The sequence below is a fragment of the Etheostoma cragini genome, chromosome 6, assembly GCF_013103735.1.
Source record: "Etheostoma cragini isolate CJK2018 chromosome 6, CSU_Ecrag_1.0, whole genome shotgun sequence".
Lineage (NCBI taxonomy): Eukaryota > Metazoa > Chordata > Actinopteri > Perciformes > Percidae > Etheostoma > Etheostoma cragini.
Window position 1 is genome coordinate 4,713,305 of NC_048412.1, and position 21,936 is coordinate 4,735,240.

Below are 21,936 nucleotides of genomic sequence, written 5' to 3' on the forward strand. Positions count from 1 at the left end.
CCCCCCCCCCCACCCCCACCCCCCTTTGGCAACATTGATAATCGTTTTATAACCTCGTCGTAGCCCTCATCATAACCGAATAGTGAGCTGCCAAAGATTTTCAAAGAATTTGAACAATCTTAACCCCAATCCTGCCATTACTTTTGTGAATCATATATTTGATTAATATCGAACATCCATTAAATGTTCTGTTAAGTGTATCTTGTATACCTTTTCTTCAGGAAGACTTCCAGATGCCTAATGTGCGTCAGGCTGCTACCGGTATGGACTCCTGTCCTGCCAGTGATGAGGACACAGAGGATGAGCTTGAGTCTGCCAGAAGGAACAGCAATGCTACCAGAACACGGCTGCTGCCCAGCACCTCCAGACAACTGGTCAGAAATTGAAAACAATATTGTCATCAGATTGTTAAACTCTCAGATATAATCAGGGTTTCCTGCAGCAGTTTGCAGTTTAGGTGTTCACCTAAGCAAGACACGCCTTAACTACATCTTCAAACAAAACAAAAACAAGTGAATGATTTAATGTGAAAAAGTGAAACGCTTAATGTCAGATAACGTCCATAATAATTGGACTTTGGGTTACATTTTCTGACTTTTCGGTGGTTATGAGGAGCCGTATGTTAAATGCATACATCGCCCTTTCACCGTTGCATGCGTCGTTGTTTGTGGGAGTTTGTCAACAAATGTGTGGGCAGCTGGGGCACGCCCGGATAGAGTAAAGGTGAGTGGACTCACCGGAGCGTTGGCATGTGACAGGTAGAGAGCATTTATATATGTATCTCTGTCCTGTTCTTCACACCATTGAGGCTTTCTTCTCTTGTTTCAGCAAAGTGAATACATGACAAAGTGACATTCACCTCTTGCATGGATTCTTAACGTCCCGACTGTTGCCTAGTCTTTGACACAGTTGTGTTTTTTGTTTTTTTCATTATTACACACTATTACGGTTAGTTTGCGTAGTTAAACACTACACACAGTGAAAATATGTGTCCTGTTTCATTTAACGCACATCTGTTTTTAGTGAGTGAAGCTATGGGCTGACCTCTGTTATCTTATAGTTGCTTTTTGGAGAAGAGTTGTCGGGTGAAGTGGTAGTGAGCTGTCACTGAGGATAATGGGAGCCATGCAAGTAACAGTAGCATGTTTTTTAAAGCATGTTTTTTTACACCCACCCCCACCATGACAGCAAATCCCACCTTAACTAAAAAAAACATTTGTGGGGAAACCCTGATAATAAAAAAAAAATACAGGTGTGTATATATATATATTTTTTTACCCTTTTCTTTCTGCCGCTGTTTTGGCACGGATGGGAGAGTGTCTTCTCTACCCGCAGTCCACTCTGAAACCTGCCATCACCCCACAGCTAGCATACGGTAATGTTTCTCTCTCCGGTTGTCTTTTCACATAGAACCAGGCTGGTTAAAGTCAACTTAACTGACATCATGCTGGTGTGGCAGTAGTCTGCTGGAAAAAGTGCTAGCATTAGCCAGTGTCAGCTATCGTACCTAACACTAGGTGGAAAACAACAGCAAAGAGAAACAGACTTACTTGCTGTTAGGGAGTTCAAGGTGAACGGCAATACTGTAGATGTAGAGTAATGCAAGAGGCTTACTGCAGTCTGTGTACACAGAGTTTAGAGGCTCTTCTCTGTTGTGTGTGCAGGTTGGAGAGAGTAACCGTCCCAGTTTCAGGCCAGGCTTAGAGGGAGGCAGTTCTGATGATGAAGTATCTTCCAGTGGGCGCGATGGGCCATCTTTGTCTGGGATTGAACACAGACGGTCTGCTGAGGGACAAGTCATCAATCCTCCTGTCACAGGTACCCAAGGGGCTTAAGGTGGAGCATGGTCTCCTCGTTCCTGCACAGCTCTGCATCAAACATAAGGGCCTCATCAAGGTTTTTATCACACTGGGTGGAGCAATGTAATTTCTGAACACTGACTAAAGAACATACTGTATTCAAAATACGCTAAAGCCACTCTTTATAGTTCAGAGAATTAAATTGTATTTTCTTTTTCTCATCTTACTTTTTCTTCAGCCATTATAGGCTAGTCAAGCTAACTTCTTTTAACTTCTTTCAACTAGCTACTGTTTAGGGGGTACCACCTCACGTGCATCTAGCGGAAAATGTCAACATCTGACTGTAACAAATATGTGATCCTCTGCTGATTTTGAACATTTGCCCACTGACAAAGAAGGCATCAGTCTATAATTTAATGGTAGATTTATTGTGAGAGACGGAATAACAACAAACATCCTGAAAAACGCATGTCAAGAATGTTATAAATTAGTTTGCATTTTAATGTGGGAAATATGTATTTGACCCCTCTGCAAAACATGACTTAGTACTTGGTGGCAAAACCTTTTGACCCTTGTTTCTTGTAGTGTGCCACCAGGTTTGCACACATCTCAGGAGGGATTCTTTCCCACTCCTCTTTGCAGATCTTTTCCAAGTCATTAAGTTTTCGAGGCTGACGTTTGGCAACTTGAGCCTTGAGCTCCCTCCAAAGACTTTCTAAAGGATTAAGGTCTGGGGACTGGCTTGAGCAACTCCTTTTGTTGCCTTAACTGTGTGTTTTATGTCAGTGTCATGCTGGAATACCCATCCACGACCCATTTTTACTGCCCTGGCAGGGAAGGAGGTTCTCACCCAAGATTTGACGGTACATGGCCCCGCCTATCATCCCTTTTGATGCGGTGAAGTTGTCCCCTTAGCAGAAAATCCCCTCCAAAGAGTAATGTTTCCACCTCCGTGTTTGACGGTAGGGATGGTGTTATTGGTCATAAGCAGCATTCCTCCTTCTCCAAACACGGCGGGTTGAGTTGATGCCAAAGAGCTCAATTTTGGTCTCATCTGTCCAAAACACTTTCACCCAGTTGTCCTGAGTCATTCAGTTGTTCATTGACAAACTTCCGACGGGCATGTACATGTGCTTTCTTCAGCTTAAGGACCTTGCAGGAGCTGCAGGATTTCAGTCCTTCACGGCATAGTGTGTTACCAATTGTTTACTTGGTGACTATGGTCCCAGCTGCCTTGGGATCTTTGACAGTCTAGTTCTAGGCTAATTCCTCACTGTTCTCATGATCATTGCAACTCCACAAGGTAAGATCTTGCATTAAGCCCCAGGCTGAGGGAGGTTGACAATTATTTTGTGTTTCTTCCATTTGTAAATAATCGCGCCAACTGTTTTCACCTTCTTACCAAGCTGCTTGGCAATGGGCTTGTAGCCCATTCCAGAGCTTGTGTAGGTCTTCAATCTTATCCCTCACATCCTTGGAGAGCTCTTTGGTCTTGCCCATGGTGGAGGGTTTGGAATATGATTGATTGATTGATTGATTGCTTCTGTGGACAGGTGTCTTTTATACAGGTAACAAGATGAGATTAGGACCACTCTCTATAAGAGTGTATTCCTAATCTCAGCTAGTTACCAGAGCCAGAAATCTTTCTGATTGAGAGGGGGTCAAATACTTATTTACCTCATTAAAATGCAAATCAATTTATAATATTTTTGACATACGTTTTCTGGATTTTCTTGCTATTCTGTTTCTCCTGTTCAAATAGATCTACCATTAAACTATAGGCTGATCATTTCTTTGTCAGTGGTCAAACATTCAAAATCAGCAGAGGATCAAATACTTTTTTACCTCACTGTAGCACCAGCATCGACAACAACTTGACATTAGTCTTGTAGACTATGAAGGGCCTCAGTCATGTAACTAAAAAGAGGTTGCGTTTTCTTGCATCTTATAGTGACTGTCAGGGTTCGCCCATATTATATCCCTCTCAAATTTTCACATGTGGTTGTGATTGCAGTTTATTTGCCACATAGAAATGTGTCTAAGGGGCCGTGCACAGAATTGAGTCTTCGTCGCCTGACGCGTTTGTTGTGATAACTGTGGATTTTAACCATTGCATTATAAAGTCAAGTGGGTCACACTACTACCAACATGTTAAATGCAATACAAGGCGGGAAGTTGTCCTCAACCACTGCTACACCAAGGTCATGAATGCATATACAGTGAGGAAAATAAGTATTTGAACACCTGTCTATCAGCTAGAATTCTGACCCTCAAAGACCTGTTAGTCTTCCTTCAAAATGTCAACCTCCACTCCATTTATTATCCTAAAACAGATGCACCTTTTTGAGGTTGTTAGCTGCATAAGACACCTGTCCACCCCATACAGTCAGTAAGAATCCAACTACTAATATGGCCAAGACCAAAGAGCTGTCCAAAGACACTAGCGACAAATTTGTACACCTCCACAAGGCTGGAAAAGGCTACAGGGAAATTGCGAAGCAGCTTGGTGAAAAAAAGTCCTCTGTTGGAGCAATCATTAGAAAATCGAAGAAGCTAAATATGACTGTCAATCTCCCTCGGACTGGGGCTCCATGCAACATCTTACCTTGTGGGGTCAATGATCCTAAGAAAGGTGAGAAATCAGCCCTGAACTACACAGGAGGAGCTGGTCAATGGCCTGAAAAGAGCTGGGACCACAGTTTCCAAGGTTACTGTTGGTAATACACTAGGACGTCATGGTATGAAATCATGCATGGCACGGAAGGTTCCCGTGCTTAAACCAGCAAATGTCAAGGCCCGTCTTAAGTTTGCCAATGACCATTTGGATGATCCAGAGGAGTCATGGGAGAAAGTCATGTGGTCAGATGAGACCAAAATAGAACTTTTGGTCATAATTCCACTATCTGTGTTTGGAGGAAGCAGAATGATGAGTACCATCCCAAGAACACCATCCCTACTCTGAAGCATTGGGGTGGTAGCATCATGCTTTGGGGGTGTTTTTCTGCACACGGGACAGGGCCACTGCACTGTATTAAGGAGAGGATGACCGGGGCCATGTATTGCGAGATTCAGGGAACTGTTTTACCACATTTTCTTTTTTACGGTCCACAGCAGGCAAGCTGTCAGGTTGTTAAATTTGCTGATGACACAGGGCTTATTGGGTTGATCAAAAATCATGACTCAAATCAAAAGTGTAGAAATCAAAAGAGTGAACACATACAAGTATTTGGGCACTGTTTTTAACGAGGGGCTAACATGGTCTGATCATGTTGACTCATTTAAAAAAAAGTCCACGGGTATACTGGATGAGGAAGTTGCAGTCCTTTTAAGGTGAATACTGTATGGTGAGAATGTTTTGTCGTAGTGTCTTTGTTGTATTGTATTTATTCTCTAATTTTAATGGGGATGATGGCGCGTGTGAGCACTGTAATTTCCATTTTTATGGATGAAATAAACTTGAATTCACTTGAAATCATTAAAGCCGGACATAATTTTTCTCCAGGAAACACGCATTGGTTACAAAGAAACAGCGTAGATTTGTCCAAATTGGATTTCTCAGGTTTTTCAATCAGCTTTTACTTGGAAGGCCTTTCTTGATTGAATGCCCTATTGGAGGGGACTTTACCGGTTACTTGTACCCATTTATGGTCACACCTTAAACAGAATCACCTCCTTTTTATAGCTGAATGACTTACTTACCAGGAACATGGTTGATATTTGGCTACTGCAGCATATTGCTGACAGATTTTTCTTTCTTCTCTCATTTCCACAAATCATAAATTAGGATTGAATATTCTTTGATTTCCTCTGAATTGCTACCCAACATTACAAGTTCCACTTATCATAATATTTAAATTTCTGACCATAGCAAAGAGATGTACAGCTGGCGCTTTGAGCATATGACTGCATGTATAGATGAGTTTCTTACCACCAACGGTATTGGGGAGGTCTCTGATTCTATTCTGTTGGAGGCCTTTAAAGCGGTGATGAGAGACTGTTTAACTGTGGCTGTTACTTAAAGTAAGCTGCTAAGTTTCTATGGAGGGTTGCAATGCAAAGATACAGGCAATGCAATTTGCAGGTCACGTAAACCGTGCATGTTAAAAACCAGTGTTAGAGGCAACAGAAGCATTGCTGCATAGCTTTACGGTGTGACAGTATTTCCATCTAGAGCAGACCTGGGCATTGTACGACCCACGGGCCACATCCGGCTCTTTGGGTGGCCCTAACCGGCACGCATGATGTCAATGTGAAGTTAGCAATCACACGTAAATAAGTGTACACGATGCATAGAATACAACCGCATTGCTTTTATTTTGAAGGCAACTGTTTTTTTTTGTATGCAAACGTATGCACCTTCTTCATCTCTGGTTGTAATTTGCAATTCAAAATAAGTATAAGAAGAACCGCAGTGTGTTGTTGAGCCTCGAACTGGGTGTCACTGCCCAATCTGAGTCAAGTGCAGATTTGAGTTGCGGATGTGTCACTTTGCAACGAGTAAAGATGTGAGTTGCTACAAGATTCTAACGAGACTTTTGTAAAAATGGACCTACATAACGGAGTTTGTTCACTGCGGCTACAAGCTAGCGATCAAACAAAACAAAGGTTGTCACTTGAATGACGCTTTGAGTGATTTTTTTCACTGCGGGAAATGCATATTTTGACAACATGGGACTTACATGGAACAAACCGGCATGTCTTACAACCAATGGTTTTTTCGAATTTGAAAAATCTGAAAAGATTCAGCTTGCAGCTGCAAGAGAAAGTGACTGAAGTGAATTCAAAACTGAAATTGGTATTTTTGAATTTTTTATAGATCAGCAGGTGTTGTGTAAGTCAGTGCTAAAACTTAACCATGATATTGATATTATTGATAACTAAAACATGGAACTTCTTCAGAGCAAGAGCATTAAATCACAGGCAGTTGGTGGCACTTTTGGAGGAGCATGAAACTGAACATGGGGACATAGGCTCCCAGGCAGCTGTCAGGTGGCTCAGCTTGGGCAAGGTGCTTAAGAGTATGGGACCTGACAGCAGAGATTTGAGCTTTATGATATGAAAGGCAGACATCCCAGAGCTCTCAGATGTGAACTGGATGGCTGATCTTGCATTTGCTGTTGTTGTGAGTGCACTAGTAAATGAACTAAACACCAAACTGCAACGCAAGAGCTTATTTGCACATGAAATGAAAAACCGTGATATAAAGTTGTAATTTTGTACTTTGTCTGTTTCACATTTTCATGTTCAAAGAAAAATGTAAAAAAAAAAAAGATGATTCTGTAGTTCGACTACTGCAACAAAATAGTAATAGCACTTTGTAAAGTTAATCCAATGCCGTTCTTTGAAAAATGGCGAAAAACATGAATATTTTGGTCACATTTGCGTTTGTGGATGTTGATTAAATAGTAACATAATTGCATTTTGTACTATGTCTACTTCACTTTTTTCACGTCCTAATCATAACAGTTGTGCCCTTGCCAGTTGCAGCTTACCGAAGATCTTATTATGTACTGCTTTTTATAAAGAGATAAAACTAATATCGAGAAGAATTGAGTTTAGCCTAAAGTCCGTCTCTCTTCAAAAGTCCCGGTTTCTCATGTTCCACATTGGCAGGTAGTCATTGACAGTTGAGTGATTCGTTAGGTTATTTATTTTTTTTTTTTTGGAAACCGTTCTTTTACATTTCAAAGAGGTCCTCCTTTCATTGGATTTTAGCTAAAATGTGGTGGCACTTTAATGGGGTCAAAAGTCCAGCTGAAACAAACCAACAAAAAGATGAGTATGAGTCAAAGAAAAGTAAAAGAATACCTTTCAATATAAGGTGAACAATTGGCAACAACGGCAATGTTTGTGGGTCCAATTTATGACACCAATACAGAACAAATGTACTGCAGTGACTGTCGTGTGCATGAGTCAGAGAAAGCAAAGTAAAATCCTTATGTAATCAAGACTAGAAACTTTAAAGTAGAAGCACTTAAGGACCCCAAGTTTTCAAAAATCTACTTACAACGATAAGTTGTAAATTATTAAAGACTGCGCTTCCGGAGGAGACCGCTGCAGTCAAGGCACGGACGTACATGAAAGCAGCGCTGGATGCGACTGCAGTTTCGGAACGTTCATGTGATTTCTGTTTTTCACCTTTTTATGAGGCAAAAAAGAAATAGCTGGTTAAAAAGTCCACGAAAAAATCCACCTGCCACCAGTGGCTGGTTGTCAAAAAAGTTACTGTCCTAGACTATGATGCGTTTTATGTCAAACAGGTAAAACTTGTGGTGCAGCCAAAGGTATTGTAAAATACCCTTTTCGCATCTGTTTTTGTCGTTAAGTTATTGTCATTACATCTTTAATAAGTTATTTAAATTGCTTTTTTTTTTTTGTGCTGATTCGAAAATTGATCCGATCCATGATTCAAAACCGTGATCCAATCTAACCCGTGAGTCTTGTGATCGAATGCACACCTAGTCTAGTCAGTCTCCTCAAATCTTTAGTTGAGTTGAATTTGTTTTGTCATTGTGTAACTCCAGGGGATGGAGGAGGTGGGGATGGGAGCAGCGGGAGTGAGGAAAGCGGAAATGACGGTGGAGTTTCGACCATCCCTCTCCCAACGACTGTTGTCCAGACCACGTATGATGTCCTGCGGGGGCTTGGGATTGTGGGGAGCAGTGCTGTTGGTGAGGATGGCAATTTGAATCTGCCCGGACATTCTGAGGTAAGAATAAGGCTCACTGTGAGGAAAAAATCTCTGAGAAATGAGAATGTTGCCCTCGGAGTTGTCGGAAAAACTCGGAGTTCAGTTTTTGACTGTTGAATCTTTTGCGTTATGTTAACTCTAGACTCGCATGGCCAAGTCTATGGCAAGTAGTTGGTTACACCGCTTATCTATTCTAAGATATGGGGAAATCCCTTTCGCTTGTATGTACAGTTCAAAAATAATAGCAGTCCAACATCACTAACCTCATAAATCATTATTTGGTATAACTGATATTTGTACATGGCAAATAATTTACCTGTAAATGTCATAAAATTATAGAATACTAGCAGACCGGATGACAGTCATGACATTCATTGCTGCTCATTCTGTGTAATTGAATCTGTAATTAAAAGGGGAATGTTCAAAATAATAGCGTTGTGTTGAAGGTTGAGGTGCTTGATTTTGTGAAGAAAAAGGTGTTAACCCTCTGAACCCGAGAGACTTGCCCACGAGCAAAAACAGCACCTCTGATTCATAGTTTAATCATTTAATAACCATTAAAGATAGAGACTTTCCGAAAGTTGCAGCTAAAAGCTAACGCGTTAGTGGTTATGGAGGTCTATTTGGGGTCTTTCTAGCCTCTGATGTGATTTTCTATCCAGCCTGGAACTTGTGCCTTTTTTGGGGTCGTTGAGCATTTAATCCAAACTGTTACATCCAGGATTTATCCACATGATGTCCATAATTCATCGCGTTTTTGCCCATGTCTGCCGCTAGCTCTCTGCTCCTGTGTTTACAGAAGCAGCATGCCCATATATGGGAGACAACGTCAACCAAAGTGTGTGGAGGGTGGAAATTGCCCAGTCCTCCCAGTAAAAGTAGTCTAGTATGCGATCAAAGATGTTCTAGCAGACAAGATAGATAACTACCGTTTTATAGAGGAAAATGGCGTCACTGGTTTGAGATTTGGCATGTATTTTGGCCTTTTTTGAAGAAAGGTAAAGGTAGTATGTGCTTTATCTGCGTTATGTTTTACTTTTGCATATTGGAGAACAGTTTTAGACCGACAAATGCTTGTGTAGCATTGCTGTGGGTGTAATATCAATAAATATGACACTAGTATTTTCAATATTGGCATAAGTAAATGTCATGAGGGCAAACGCATCTGGACTTTCTTTGGAAAAATGTATGTATTTTGTTAATTGTATAAGTTATTATTTGTTCAGTGTGACTCCCAAGACATATGAGAAGTGTTTTAGAAAGGAAAATGGCCTAGGGATTACTGCTCTGTCTGTGATATCAATACATATCGGTGAGATTCATGTTCGGTTTTATTTATTTATTTTTCTTTAAGGTCTACAACCATTTTTGACATTCCAGTGACGTCACTGAACCCCAAAAAAGCTTTTTTATAAAATAAATCCAGACGGACAATGAATTGTAGAAAATGGCCTTGGGGTTCCGAGGGTTAATTATGGCTCATATTTAAGGAAAGAAGCTAATGTTTTGCATGCTGATCAAAGTGGATTTCACATTGAAATACTCAGCAAAATGGGTTGTTTCAGATATTGCTCTGAGGAACAACGGACTTTGATAAAAAAGTTGATTGGTGAGGGGAAAACATATAAAGAAATGCATATGATTATAGGCTGCTCAGCCAAAATGATTTCAAATGCTTTGATATGGCATCTTAAGCCTGAACGACGTGGGAGAAAACTGTCAGCTACCACCAGCCCGGCCGATATTAGGCATTTCCCATTTTTCAGTGGAAAAGAAAAATGCAAATACTGCTGTTTTTTTAATAGCCTAATATTCCTTTTTCTTCCCTTTATGTAAAGGTATAACATAAACTTGATCAATTCTGGTTATATTTTGTTTTTAAATTGAATTTGCAGTGTTTCCAATTCACTGATTTTATTTTTATTTTATTTATTTTTGGGGAAGTAAAAGCTACTTGTCATTCCAAATTCCACTTGTATAACGCCTGGCGTGAGCACTTGTTACTATTTGTAAAACGTTACTGACTTCACTATTTTTCTGACTATTACAACATAAGTTGAGCTCCTCAGACAAAGTGCCAACTAACTTAAGGTTAGCCATTGACTCTTCCATTTTCTTAATCCTTACATAATATTAGCAAGGCTAATATTTCCATAACCATGATGTATTTAAATACACAACACACAATTTGGGATTTTTATTTTTTTTTGTAACATGAGAGTAATTCATGAGACAAGATTGTAGACTTCTAGCTAAACTGGACCTGCGCTATTCTAATGTCGTTATACAAAACAATTGTTACAGTAGTCTATTATTGTCACTTAATAAGAGGGACTTTCTAAAATAAATGTGTTCAACTAGTGCTCTAGCTTGTTAAAAAGTTGTTTACTGCCACTCTATCCATTAAATAAACTATCGAAAGTTTGTACGCAGAACAGAGTTATGTGAATCTGCACTTAAATGCTCTTCCTCAAAGACAGGGTGTGTGTCTCAGTTAATTGAAATTGAACTGTCAGAACTGAATTTGAATTGAGAACTGAATGTGGAAGTATAGTTGCATTTTCAGTGAAGATTAGTCAAGTTTCGGAGCAACTGAAGAAAATGTTGTAAATTTCAATTTCGTATAATGCATTCAGTTTTTCAATGCAGTTATTCAAAGTAAGCCAGACAAAAATTATGTTTTTCAAATTGTGTGTTTAATGCCATTCTTCCAATTAAGCTATAGAAATTCAAAAAAATGTTCTGCCCATACTGGACCCTTCTAGGGGGTTTGCATTTTTCTTACCTTTTTCAACCCTTACAAGTTTACATCCCGGATTTATTGTCAGACATCTCTGCTTTATCTTCAATGACAAATGTATTCATGCATTTATGGGAGATTTCATACAGAATTGAGTAGAATCAGGTATTTGAGAGTAAGTTTTCACAGAAAAGGAACTTGCCTTGGTGTTTGGCACATATAAAACACATTAAAAGAAAATGAACAATAAAGCAAAGTACTGTAACAGTCATGAACATAAATATAGAATAGACCGTGTTTATGCTTTATACATTTAGCATTACAAAATAGTTACGCTGCTCTTTTAGCATTTTATATAATGTCATAAAGTTTTAATTCCATGACTGCAGAGACGTTTTTTACACTGAACTCAAGTAAACTGGGTCAAAGTCATCTGTTCTCTAACCTTTGATGTGAGCAACTGAAACAGTGACAGGCTGTTATCACTAAAAGTCATAACAACCAAATAAACAACACTGCGAGCCTTGATGGTTGTTTCACCATGCAAGCCCTGCTCATGCAGGTCTTGTTTTGACAAGACCTGCATGATGCAAGACCTGTATGTCATTGTATGAGAAACTTTTAGTACTGTCCAAACATTGTATGTATGATTGGCACAGTAGCTGATTTCAACAAATTTACTGTTTATCAGAACCTAGATGAGACAAGAAGCCAACGTTGGCGAGCGCTCAGGTCCCTACTCTGCCTTCTCCCCACTGTAGGAAACATGTATTTCCTCAACATGCTGTATGCCCTTACTATTCTTTTTCCCATGTTAGTGGGGATCCTTACTGCTCAAAACCATAAAGAAATAACGTAGTAATGTTCCCTCAGCATTTTGTTTTGTTGCTAAACTGTGCAAAAGGAGTGATGTTGTGGGTTTTCACTTTTACATGTAAATAGTTTCTAAGATATGATGCTTGATTTACACTTTTTTTACAGATGGGTGACCGTGTGGGTCCTGTAGGAATAGGAGAGGCCAACTCTTCTTTCGGGGCGTCAGGGGGAACTCAAAGGTTTTCTCCTGTCAATTGGAGCATGGTCCTGGACCGACAGGAGGTACTGGTGAGTACAGATGCATGACAACTCTAATCTAATTGTAACAGCCCAACTAGTCACTTTAATTGGGCTATTCCGTGCATATATTTATTTTATTATAATGTATGATATGGCTTTTGTTTTTTTAAATTTTTTCAAATAAATGATGGTGATACCCGGCTTCTATTTTAAGGAAGAAAGGAGCAATAAAGTAACCGTCAAACACTCAAAACATAATGTGGTAGCGACAGAATCTGGCTTTATTTTTGTATTTTTTTAAAGTGGGCTACTCTTAAATTAACTTGAGCAAAAGGTTTGATAACATTTAAAGTAATGCTGTGAAACGATTATAATAATTAATCGTATTAAATTCATAGATAATTCCTGATTAATCACAATTAATTGCACATTTTTATCTCTTCTAAATGTCCCTTGACTGCTTTTTGTCTGATTATTTTTTTTTTCTCATTTTAATTCTCTGATACGATATATATAGCACCTTGTTCAATTGTATTTGACTGTTCTGTATGTTCAAAATAAAAAGTTAATTTACTTTTATCTCGCAATAAAAAATGTACGGAGTTAAAATGGGTTTTTGTCTGAACAGTTTTGTTTAACTGACAGCACAAATTTACAGGTGAAACTCAAAAAATTAGCATATGGTGCAAAAGTTCATTCATTTCAGTAATTCAACTTAAAAGGTGAAACTAATATATTATATAGACTCATTACATGCAAAGTGAGATATTTCAAGACTTTATTTGATATAATTTTGATGATTATGGCGTATAGCTTATGAAAACCCCAAATTCAAAATCTCAGAAAATTGGCATAATACATGAAATCAATAAAAAAAGGATTTTAAATACAGAAATGTCAGCCCTCTGAAAAGTATAATCATGCATATGTACTCAGTACTTCGGGCCCCTTTTGCTTGAATTACTGCCTCAATGCGGCGTGGCATGGATGCTATCAGCCGGTGGCACTGCTGAGGTGTTATGGAAGACCAGGATGCTACAATAGCGGCCTTCAGCTGTTCTGCATTGTTCGGTCTCATGTCTTTCATCTTTCTCTTGGCAATGCCCCATAGACTCTTTATGGGGTTCAGGTCAGGAGAGTTTGCGGGCCAATCAAGCACAGTAATCCCATGGTCAATGAACCAGGTTTTGGTACTTTTGGCCATGTGGGCAGGTGCCAAGTCCTGCTGAAAAACGAAGTTAGTATCTCCATAAAGCTCGTCTGCTGAAGGAAGCATAAAGACTCTAAAATGTCCTGGTAGACATCTGCACTGACTCTGGACTCAGTAAAGCACAGTGGACCAACACGAGCAGATGACATGGCTCCCCAAACCAACACAGACTGTGAACACTTAAGACTGGACTTCAAGCATCTTGGATTGTGCACCTCTCCATTCTTCCTCCAGACTTTGGGACCTTGGTTTCCAAATGATATGCAAAATTTGCTGTCATCAGAAAAGAGGACTTTGGACCACTGAGAAACAGACCATAGGGGTGATCCGAGTATCCGGCTGAAACAAGTATCCGGTACGGATAAAGCACTTTTGCCGAGTAAAAGTATTTTACGAGTAATATGAGTCAATATCCGTGCTCGGATTGAATACAACTCCTCAACTGGCCGCGCAGCGTTCTGTGATAATCACAGCGCCACCCCCCACCTACAAACACGCTCGGATCAATCTCACAAACACATACACAACATGGAGAAATGCGCTCCCTCTCTCTCTCGCTCCCGCTCCGTCAGGCAGTCAATCGGGTCTGCGGATCTGTTCCGTTAACGTTTAGGGTTTCTTCAGCTTCAGGTTTGTTTTTAACTTCGGTTTATAGTACTTACATAGTAACCAGTAGATTTCTGGTGAACGTGGGTTTCAGACATGCTGCTCGTTTAAATACAACTCCCGTTGCGTCTTTTTTTTTTTTACTGTCAGCTGCCCCCCGCCCCCTCTCTCTCTGTGTCTCTCTCTTACTCTCACACACACACACATACACACATATACCTGGTGTGGAAATAAAAAAATAAAAAATAACCAAAAAATAAAAAATCACACTTATCATAAAAAATAAAAAGTTAAAAAAAGAAAGTTATATTGAGTATGAAAACTCTTGTTCATTACATTTTACTTCATAATTGCAACGGCATGTGTTGTATTCATTGTTGCAAAACGTTCTGTAGCCTATATAGTTTGTTTGTTACCATGACATATCATATCATATCAATTGCATGCTTAAATAACATACTGGTTAATGCCCCGCACATTTCAAGAGAGCCCAACCCACTTCCGGGTTAAATCTGACCACTTCTGGTTTAGGCCCCGCCCAGTCCGAGTACGGATCCGGATACAGATAATTCATGTGGTAAACAGATACAGATACAGATAATGCTGTACTCGCTCATCCCTAACAGACCAGTTCTTTTTTCTTTTTTCTTTAGCCCAGGTAAGACACTTCTGACGTTGTTGTTTGTTCAGGAGCGGCTTGACAAGAGGAATACGACATTTGAAGCTCATTTCCAGGACCCGTCTGTGTGTGGTGGCTCTGGATGCAGTAACTCCAGCCTCATTCCACTCCTCGTGAAGCTCCCCCACACAATGGCCTTTTCCTGACAATACTCTCCACGCTACGGTCATCCCTGCTGCTTGTGCACCTTTTTCTTCCACACTTTTCCCTTCCATTTCACTTTCTATTAATGTGCCTTGATACGGCACTTTGAGAACATCCAACTTCCTTTGCAATTACCTTTTGAGGTTTTCCCTCCTTGTGGAGGGTGTCAATGATTGTTTTCTGCACAACTGTCAGGTCAGCAGTCTTCCACCTGATTGTGAATTCCACTGAACCAGACTGAGACCAATTAAAGGCTCAGGATCCCTTTGCAGGTGTTTTGGAATAATTAGCTGATTAGAGTGTGATACTTTGAGCCTACAATACTGAACTTTTGCACCGTATGCTAATTTTTGAGTTTCACCTGTAGAGTTAAACTTTGGCTTTGCTTCTTAGCACAGTGAGAAAAAAGCTATGTATTGTGTGTATGTGTTTTTTTGTTTTTTATTTCATTTTAGTTATTTATTTATTTATTTATTTATTTGATGAAATGGGCAGGCACACCAAACTGCAGGCTGCAGAGTGTGTTCCATCTTTCAAACCCCAGCAGCCCTATTTGCCTAATGTTCAGGGTTCTTTAGACCACGATGAAACACAACAATGGGCTGAAGGAACCTTTTAGTTCCCTCAAAAAGGTTCTGGGGACTGAAAGAGACTTGGAAAACAAAGCGGCAAATCAAAAAACACGACAGAAAATGGGAAAACAGTTCAAGAAATCATAAAGCACAACAACAAATAAGAAACAAAACAACAAATGGGAAAACACCATAGCAAATAAGAAAACCCTCCTGATTGATGGACTCTGTCTTTTAACAAGAGGGAGAGGTCAAAACACGGAAAAGTGCCTATTTTTAAAATATGAGTATAATTTGTTGAAGTGTTTTCCTTGAGTTTTCCTATTTGCTGTCGTGTTTTCCTATTTGCCGTTTTTGTTTTCCCGTTTGCCGTTCTGCTTTATGTTTTGTTGAAATGTTTTCCTATTTGCCTTTTGTGTTTTATGATTTGCCGTTGCGTTTTTCTATTTGATGTAGTGATTTTACTTCAGGGCCATCGTACAATATGAAAAAGAAAAACTGAATTAATTTAATTTTTACCAATACCCTTAATATTTGAATAATTTATGAAATTGCTCTCTTTTTTTCAAGTCTCAGACTGACCCTCACTTTCTTCCTGTACTGTCTCATATGGCTTCTGTCCTTGGCCTAAGCGCACTGTAGATCAGAACTTAAACAGTCATCAAACCTTAACAATCTGATACACATACACACAAACACACACAAAGCTGGACGGCATGGGTGGTATGGAGATTGATGCACATAATACAAACCAGAGCTACTTATCCCCACTGCTTTTAAGCTGCCCGTAGACAGTGATTCAATGCTGGGCGCCAATTTTAATCTATGTGAAAAACATGCATGCATTTACCTCCTGATTAACGGCAATTAGTTGCTCAATTAATGTTGTTTTTCCCCCCCTGTTTTCTCTATACTAGAGTTTGCTTGGTATAAGCTCATCAAAGGGCCAGGGAAAACCCTGATAATTGGAGATTAGACACAATACCCAAACTAATTTTCATTGTTATGCAGCCTCTATACCTGTTTCATCCATCAGGTGGTCCAGCCAGAATACAATGACCAGCAGGATGATGACGATGGAGTAGATGAGACTGATGGTGCCAGACCTTCCTTGGGCTTAAGGGGAGGGCCTTGTGGTGATGTGACCGCTGCAGAGTCCTCAGGCAGTACCAGTGAAGATGACAACAATCCCCTTTCCACCTCTCTGGAGCCCAAGTATTTTTCCCAAAGCTTCCACCAGGAACAAGAAGATTCAGATGATGGGTGGAACAATTGCCCCGACGAGCTGGAGTTTCAACAAGGTTGGCTTTATCTTTGATGTTTAGATCAGACATTTACTGAGTTGATAAAAGATAATGAAATTTAACACAGTTTGTATTGCAATTTTCTTGACCATTCCGAATCTTTTGGAAAGGCTGACCAGCCGATTTTGGATTTTGCCTGAACAATTTTCTTCTTAAAACTATAATTGACAGTATATGCAACGAATTTAGTAAAAGTTATTTAATAGAAAGTGTAATGATATCGGCACAGTTAAACAATAACTTTGAATTTTTTTCCCAAACTGCACCAGGTTACCGTACCTTCTCTTACTCGACTCAAACAAATAAAAAAGGGTTCCATGTTACCAGACATAGCTTTTTTTTGTAATAATAAAATCCAACTAGAATGTAGCATGTCCCACTTTACCTAACAACTTTAACAAGTTTGACTTTCCTTGAAGAAAAATGGTATTTGCAGGTCTATATAGAGAGTCAACTATTTATCTACCAGGTCTCAAGACTGCGATAAAATGGATTTTGCAACAAAATGGATTTTGCTACCATTTTTTAGACAGTGGGAGTACTTTTTACAACTACTCGCATATGTGTGACCTGCATTTGATTTTTCTTTTTTCTTTTTTAAGATTTCATGTTGAAAAAAAGGGGGGAGCGAGTATGCCAGAGTTGGCCAATGTGTGTGAGGGTTTGTGATAGAGTAGTCAACTGTGTGTTAAACAGGGGCGGCTGCCAATCGGAAGGTTGTTGGTTCGATCCACGCCCCTGCAGTCATTTTCAGGGGGAAGTAGATTATGTTTAATTATATTTGTTATTAATAATCTTAATCTGCAAAGTAACTAGAGCTATAAAGTAGCACAATAAGCATTGGACTATACCATTTTTTGTTAGTTGTACTTTAATTTAGTAAATGTAATTACCAAAGTTACATTCTCCCACTGAGTGTTTGGAGGTGCAAGCGGGAATAGAACCCGCACATAGATACAGAAAGCTCTGAGATTTTTGACACATTTTCTTTCCGAGAAATAGCCTGGTCCCAAAATAGCAAGGTGTTGCAAATGACCCTTCTACTCTTGTATTGCTGAGGAACGCAACTATGTCGTGGCATATATTTAACCGAATTCAAGAAATCCCAGTGTTGGAAAGCATTTCTCGAGAAAGCTGCAAGCAGAAATACCACAGGCCAAGTTTTCGTGCCGTTGCGCACAGGCACCTTCTCAACAAGCACTGCACTAAAGCAAAAAAAGAAACTTCTTTTTTCATTCCGAAGAAGATTAATTGTAACTGATAATAATATGCCATAAAACATGGTAATTTGTTTGACTGTTACAGTAAAAATGTTATACCAATGCAACACAAGTGTTGCTGTCTGTGCCACTGTGTGCGTGTAAAACAATCACGCAACACGTATGGCCAATCATCTGACAACCGGCCGTGTTTGACTTCTGCATCTGAAATTCTGTTTTATAGTATAATATATTAACGGCATTGCTCGTCTCTACAGGTGCCAATGCCACTCATAATGTTGTGTACCAAAATGAAGAAGGGCAGTGGGTGACAGACCTGGCATATTACACCTCCTTTGAGAAAGAAGTTGATGGGAAGGCATCAGAACATGTTGGCCAGTTTCAGACTGAGAACTTTGTTCCTGCATGTATGTACCATGTACCAACACAGCTTCATTGTAATACTATGAGATTCGTTTTTGTGCAGAATAACTCAAATTGCGTTCCCCCTTTGCAGGTGATGCTTTGGAAAGGATAGCTCAGGATCAGGAGGAATTTGAGAAGGAGCACCAATTCATGCAGGTATTCAACAACCCCCGTATTTATTTTTCTGCCAGTACCAGATGAACATACAGTTGCGTTCAGAATAATAGCCTTGTGTTTTTATAAAAAAAAATAAAAAGTGAATAATGCTCAAAATCCTAAAATAGCTTTAATTCTGTTTAAGGCTGTAAAAAGAAATAGCACTATTTGCATTTTTCTTTACAAAACCTAACATTTACTGTAGGAAAAATGTCTGAAGGGTTTGCTTCGCTTTGAATCACGGCACTAATATTTAGTTGCATAACCATTATTTCTAGTTCTGACTGTTTTTTTTTTTCCCCATGTTGTTCAGGCTTTGGATGCAATTTCAAGGCATTTGAAATCACTTTGGCTGAGCAGCCTATACTTTTCTGCACTTCTTTATATGTTTTCCCCTCTCCAAGCAACTTTTTAATCAATGTCCGCTGTTCCTCAGAGCAATGTCTGTAACAACCCATTTTGCTGAGTATTTCTGTGTGAAATGCACTATAACCAGAATGCACAACATTTGCTTTCTTCCTTCCTTAAATATGAACCATAATTGACACCTGTTACTTCACAGAATAATCACAATCACAATGGGTTGGGAACTGGAGGGTCACTGGTTCAAATCCCCGTATGGACCCAAAAAGTTGGGAGCGTGGATTGGTGGCTGGAGAGATGCCAGTTCACCTCCTGGGCACTGCCAGGTGCCCTTGAGCAAGGCACCGTACCCCCCGACCGCTCAGGGCGCTGGTTAAGCTGGCAGCCCACTCACTCTGACATCTCTCCATGTATAGTGCATGTATAGGTCCTGAGCATGTGTGTGTGTATTTCAGGCCTGTGAACTAACAAAAGTGTGTACACAGAGTGTAGTGCAGTAATTTCCCCATTGGGGACTAATAAACAAAAGAAGAAAAAAAAAAAATTCACCTAGATCACAGTTCCCCTATATTCATTCTGCAGCGGCATGCTATGAAATGAAGAATTCCGATTAAATATATATCGGACTATATTTTAAAAATGTGTGTTTCCCCTATATTCATTCTTCAGTCGCGCACCAATGATGAGCGCTGCTGCTTAAATTCCACATGGTCATTAATAGGGCTGTAATCAACCAAAGAAAATCTTGGTCAACTGAAAAATCGACTGGGGGGGTGCGGTGCGGAGGGGTGGAAAAAATGCAAGATAAATCAACTGTACTTGTGCTTGTTGGCTATTTGCAGTATATTAAATTGTTTTTGACCTAATTATTTTGCACTGAAATGCCACTCGTCTGTCGGCTCTGACAGCGCTGCATCAGCGCTCTGTGCATGTCCTCGCACACGAATAGACTACTAATTTAAAAATTTTACTCTTAAACACAAAAGGCACGTCAACTTTAATGTATATTTAAACATCTCTGTGGTCAAGCTCAGTGCCTCGCTGGGTTGTGTTAACTCTGAAACTTTTTCTTTGAGTCCCTCACATTTTGCGTGATGGTGTGGCGTGCTGGCGCTGTATATTAACAAGTTCTTAAAACCTCAGCCCTCCACAACAGCAATGGGCCTCATATCTGAGCAAAAAAAGTCGACAATGTAATTTTATTAATGCGTTTGGATGATAGAGGGTTAACATCCAGCGGGGTCTGGGGGGGTCTGGGGAACGCTACCGTCGTTGCGGGAGGGTGTGCCGGTGGTTATAAAACAATTATTAGACTATGAAATATGCCAATTCTGATGTGTTCAGATAGCTTGCTCAAAACAGACAGGGAAACCTAACGCATAAAGTTTGCTTACTGTTTTTAGGTGATATGCCATCTTTGTAGTCAAGCTGCGATAAGCAAACTGTTAGTTGCAAACTTTGCATTCAACTTTTTTCCGTTATCTATTTTTGTAAAATGCTGCCATACTGCCGATGTCTTCGACATGGTAGAGGAGGACTGACTGTAAATTAAACACTCACAATTAAAGAAATATTCAGCAAACCACTAAAACAAGGCTTTCTAGTTCTTTCTTCAATCTGTCCCCAGTGGGTTAATCCCAAAAAAGGGGTGTCTTGAAAACAAGGGGGGTGTTCTGAAGACAGATTGTTACCTGTGCAACAGGGGAGCTCTAAAAACATCCCCCATTAGCAATTAGTGCTTTCCACCCATAAACCATAACAGTCTATGTTTCCACTGGATGAAATTACACGGCAAAAAATCGACCAATCTGAATTTTGGTCGAGCCAGACCGTATCACCCAATAAATCGACTAGTCGACTGGGAGATTACAGCCCTAGTCATTAATATCCTCTGCTCTTGCATTTCAAGTGCGGGAATGGGCACGGATGCAATTAGGGCTGGACAATTAATCAAATATTAATTGCAATCGCGATTTTGGCTTCCCACAATCAAATTTGCGTGATCGAGCGATTATTTTGTTTTAAAGTGTCATTTCCGGGTTTTTTGCAAAGCCAATCTACTGCTCCGTACTACTGCAGCTTAGTTTCTAGATGTAGACAGTCACAGAGGACAGAGTAACGAGAGGAAAACTCAACAGATAGCAGTCGGTTATACGTCGTTCTTAAGGTTTACCAGTTTACCAGTAAACGCAACATTTTGTCCCATCTGTTGTTTTTCAGACAACAGCAGTGACCAGTGCTAGTCGGTGCTAGTAGCGTCTGTTAGCTGTTAGCTCCTCTAGGACGCACCGGTGCTAATGTCCTCACATCTGCTGCAATGCTGTTTATATGGATATGGTTTACTTTTGCGTACGACCCATTTCGTCTGTGCCTATGTTGAATCTCTCCTCTGCTCTCTCTCCTCCTACTCCGCGCCCGGCCACACAGCGGCCGCTGGTCCACACTTCTGACATTTGTCCACAGTTTAAATTTTTTATTAACACAGCTGTATGTTATTAAATATGAGGGGCAAACCTGTATTTGACCTGGACCTGTTCATAATGAGTCAGCCGTCTCTCTGTGAGTAGCGTCCATCACACTCCCTCTTGCAATTCTAAATAGCCTATGGGACGATAAAATTAGTTTTGGTTAAAATCAACAAATAATCGTGAGAATAATCACGATCAAAATTTTGATCAAAATAATCGTGTATCATTTGACCATAACCGTGCAGCCCTAGATCAGAGATGGCAAAAGTACTCACTTTCCATACTTTAAGTAGAAGTACAGATACTTGTGTTAAAAAATACTCTGGTAAAAGTGGAAGTACTGATTAAACTTCTTTACTCAAGTAAAAGTAGCAAAGTACAGGCTTGGAAATTTACTTAAAGTATAAAAGTAAAAGTAGCCGTGCGAAAGCTACCTGAAGCACAGAAATGTTACTAGAGAGACGCTGAGGAACTTCAGTGGACATGGAGGACACGGTCTTTATATGGTAATGGCTACATTTTA

General features: G+C 39.8%; 1 protein-coding gene across 5 annotated transcripts in view; it reads left to right on the forward strand.

Annotated features, from left to right (window-relative positions):
• cep192 (centrosomal protein 192) overlaps positions 1–21,936 on the forward strand; it is an 86,469-nt gene that overhangs the window by 7,944 nt on the left and 56,589 nt on the right. For all 5 annotated transcript variants that reach the window (XR_004656952.1, XM_034873840.1, XM_034873841.1 and 2 more), the window contains 7 exons: positions 222–374; positions 1,665–1,818; positions 8,324–8,508; positions 12,212–12,334; positions 16,534–16,798; positions 18,279–18,428; positions 18,518–18,582. Coding sequence is in view for 4 of the 5 variants with exons in the window: in XM_034873840.1 (XP_034729731.1) it covers positions 222–374; positions 1,665–1,818; positions 8,324–8,508; positions 12,212–12,334; positions 16,534–16,798; positions 18,279–18,428; positions 18,518–18,582 (1,095 nt within the window). In the remaining variant the exon portion in view is untranslated. The remainder of the gene's footprint in view (positions 1–221; positions 375–1,664; positions 1,819–8,323; positions 8,509–12,211; positions 12,335–16,533; positions 16,799–18,278; positions 18,429–18,517; positions 18,583–21,936) is intronic.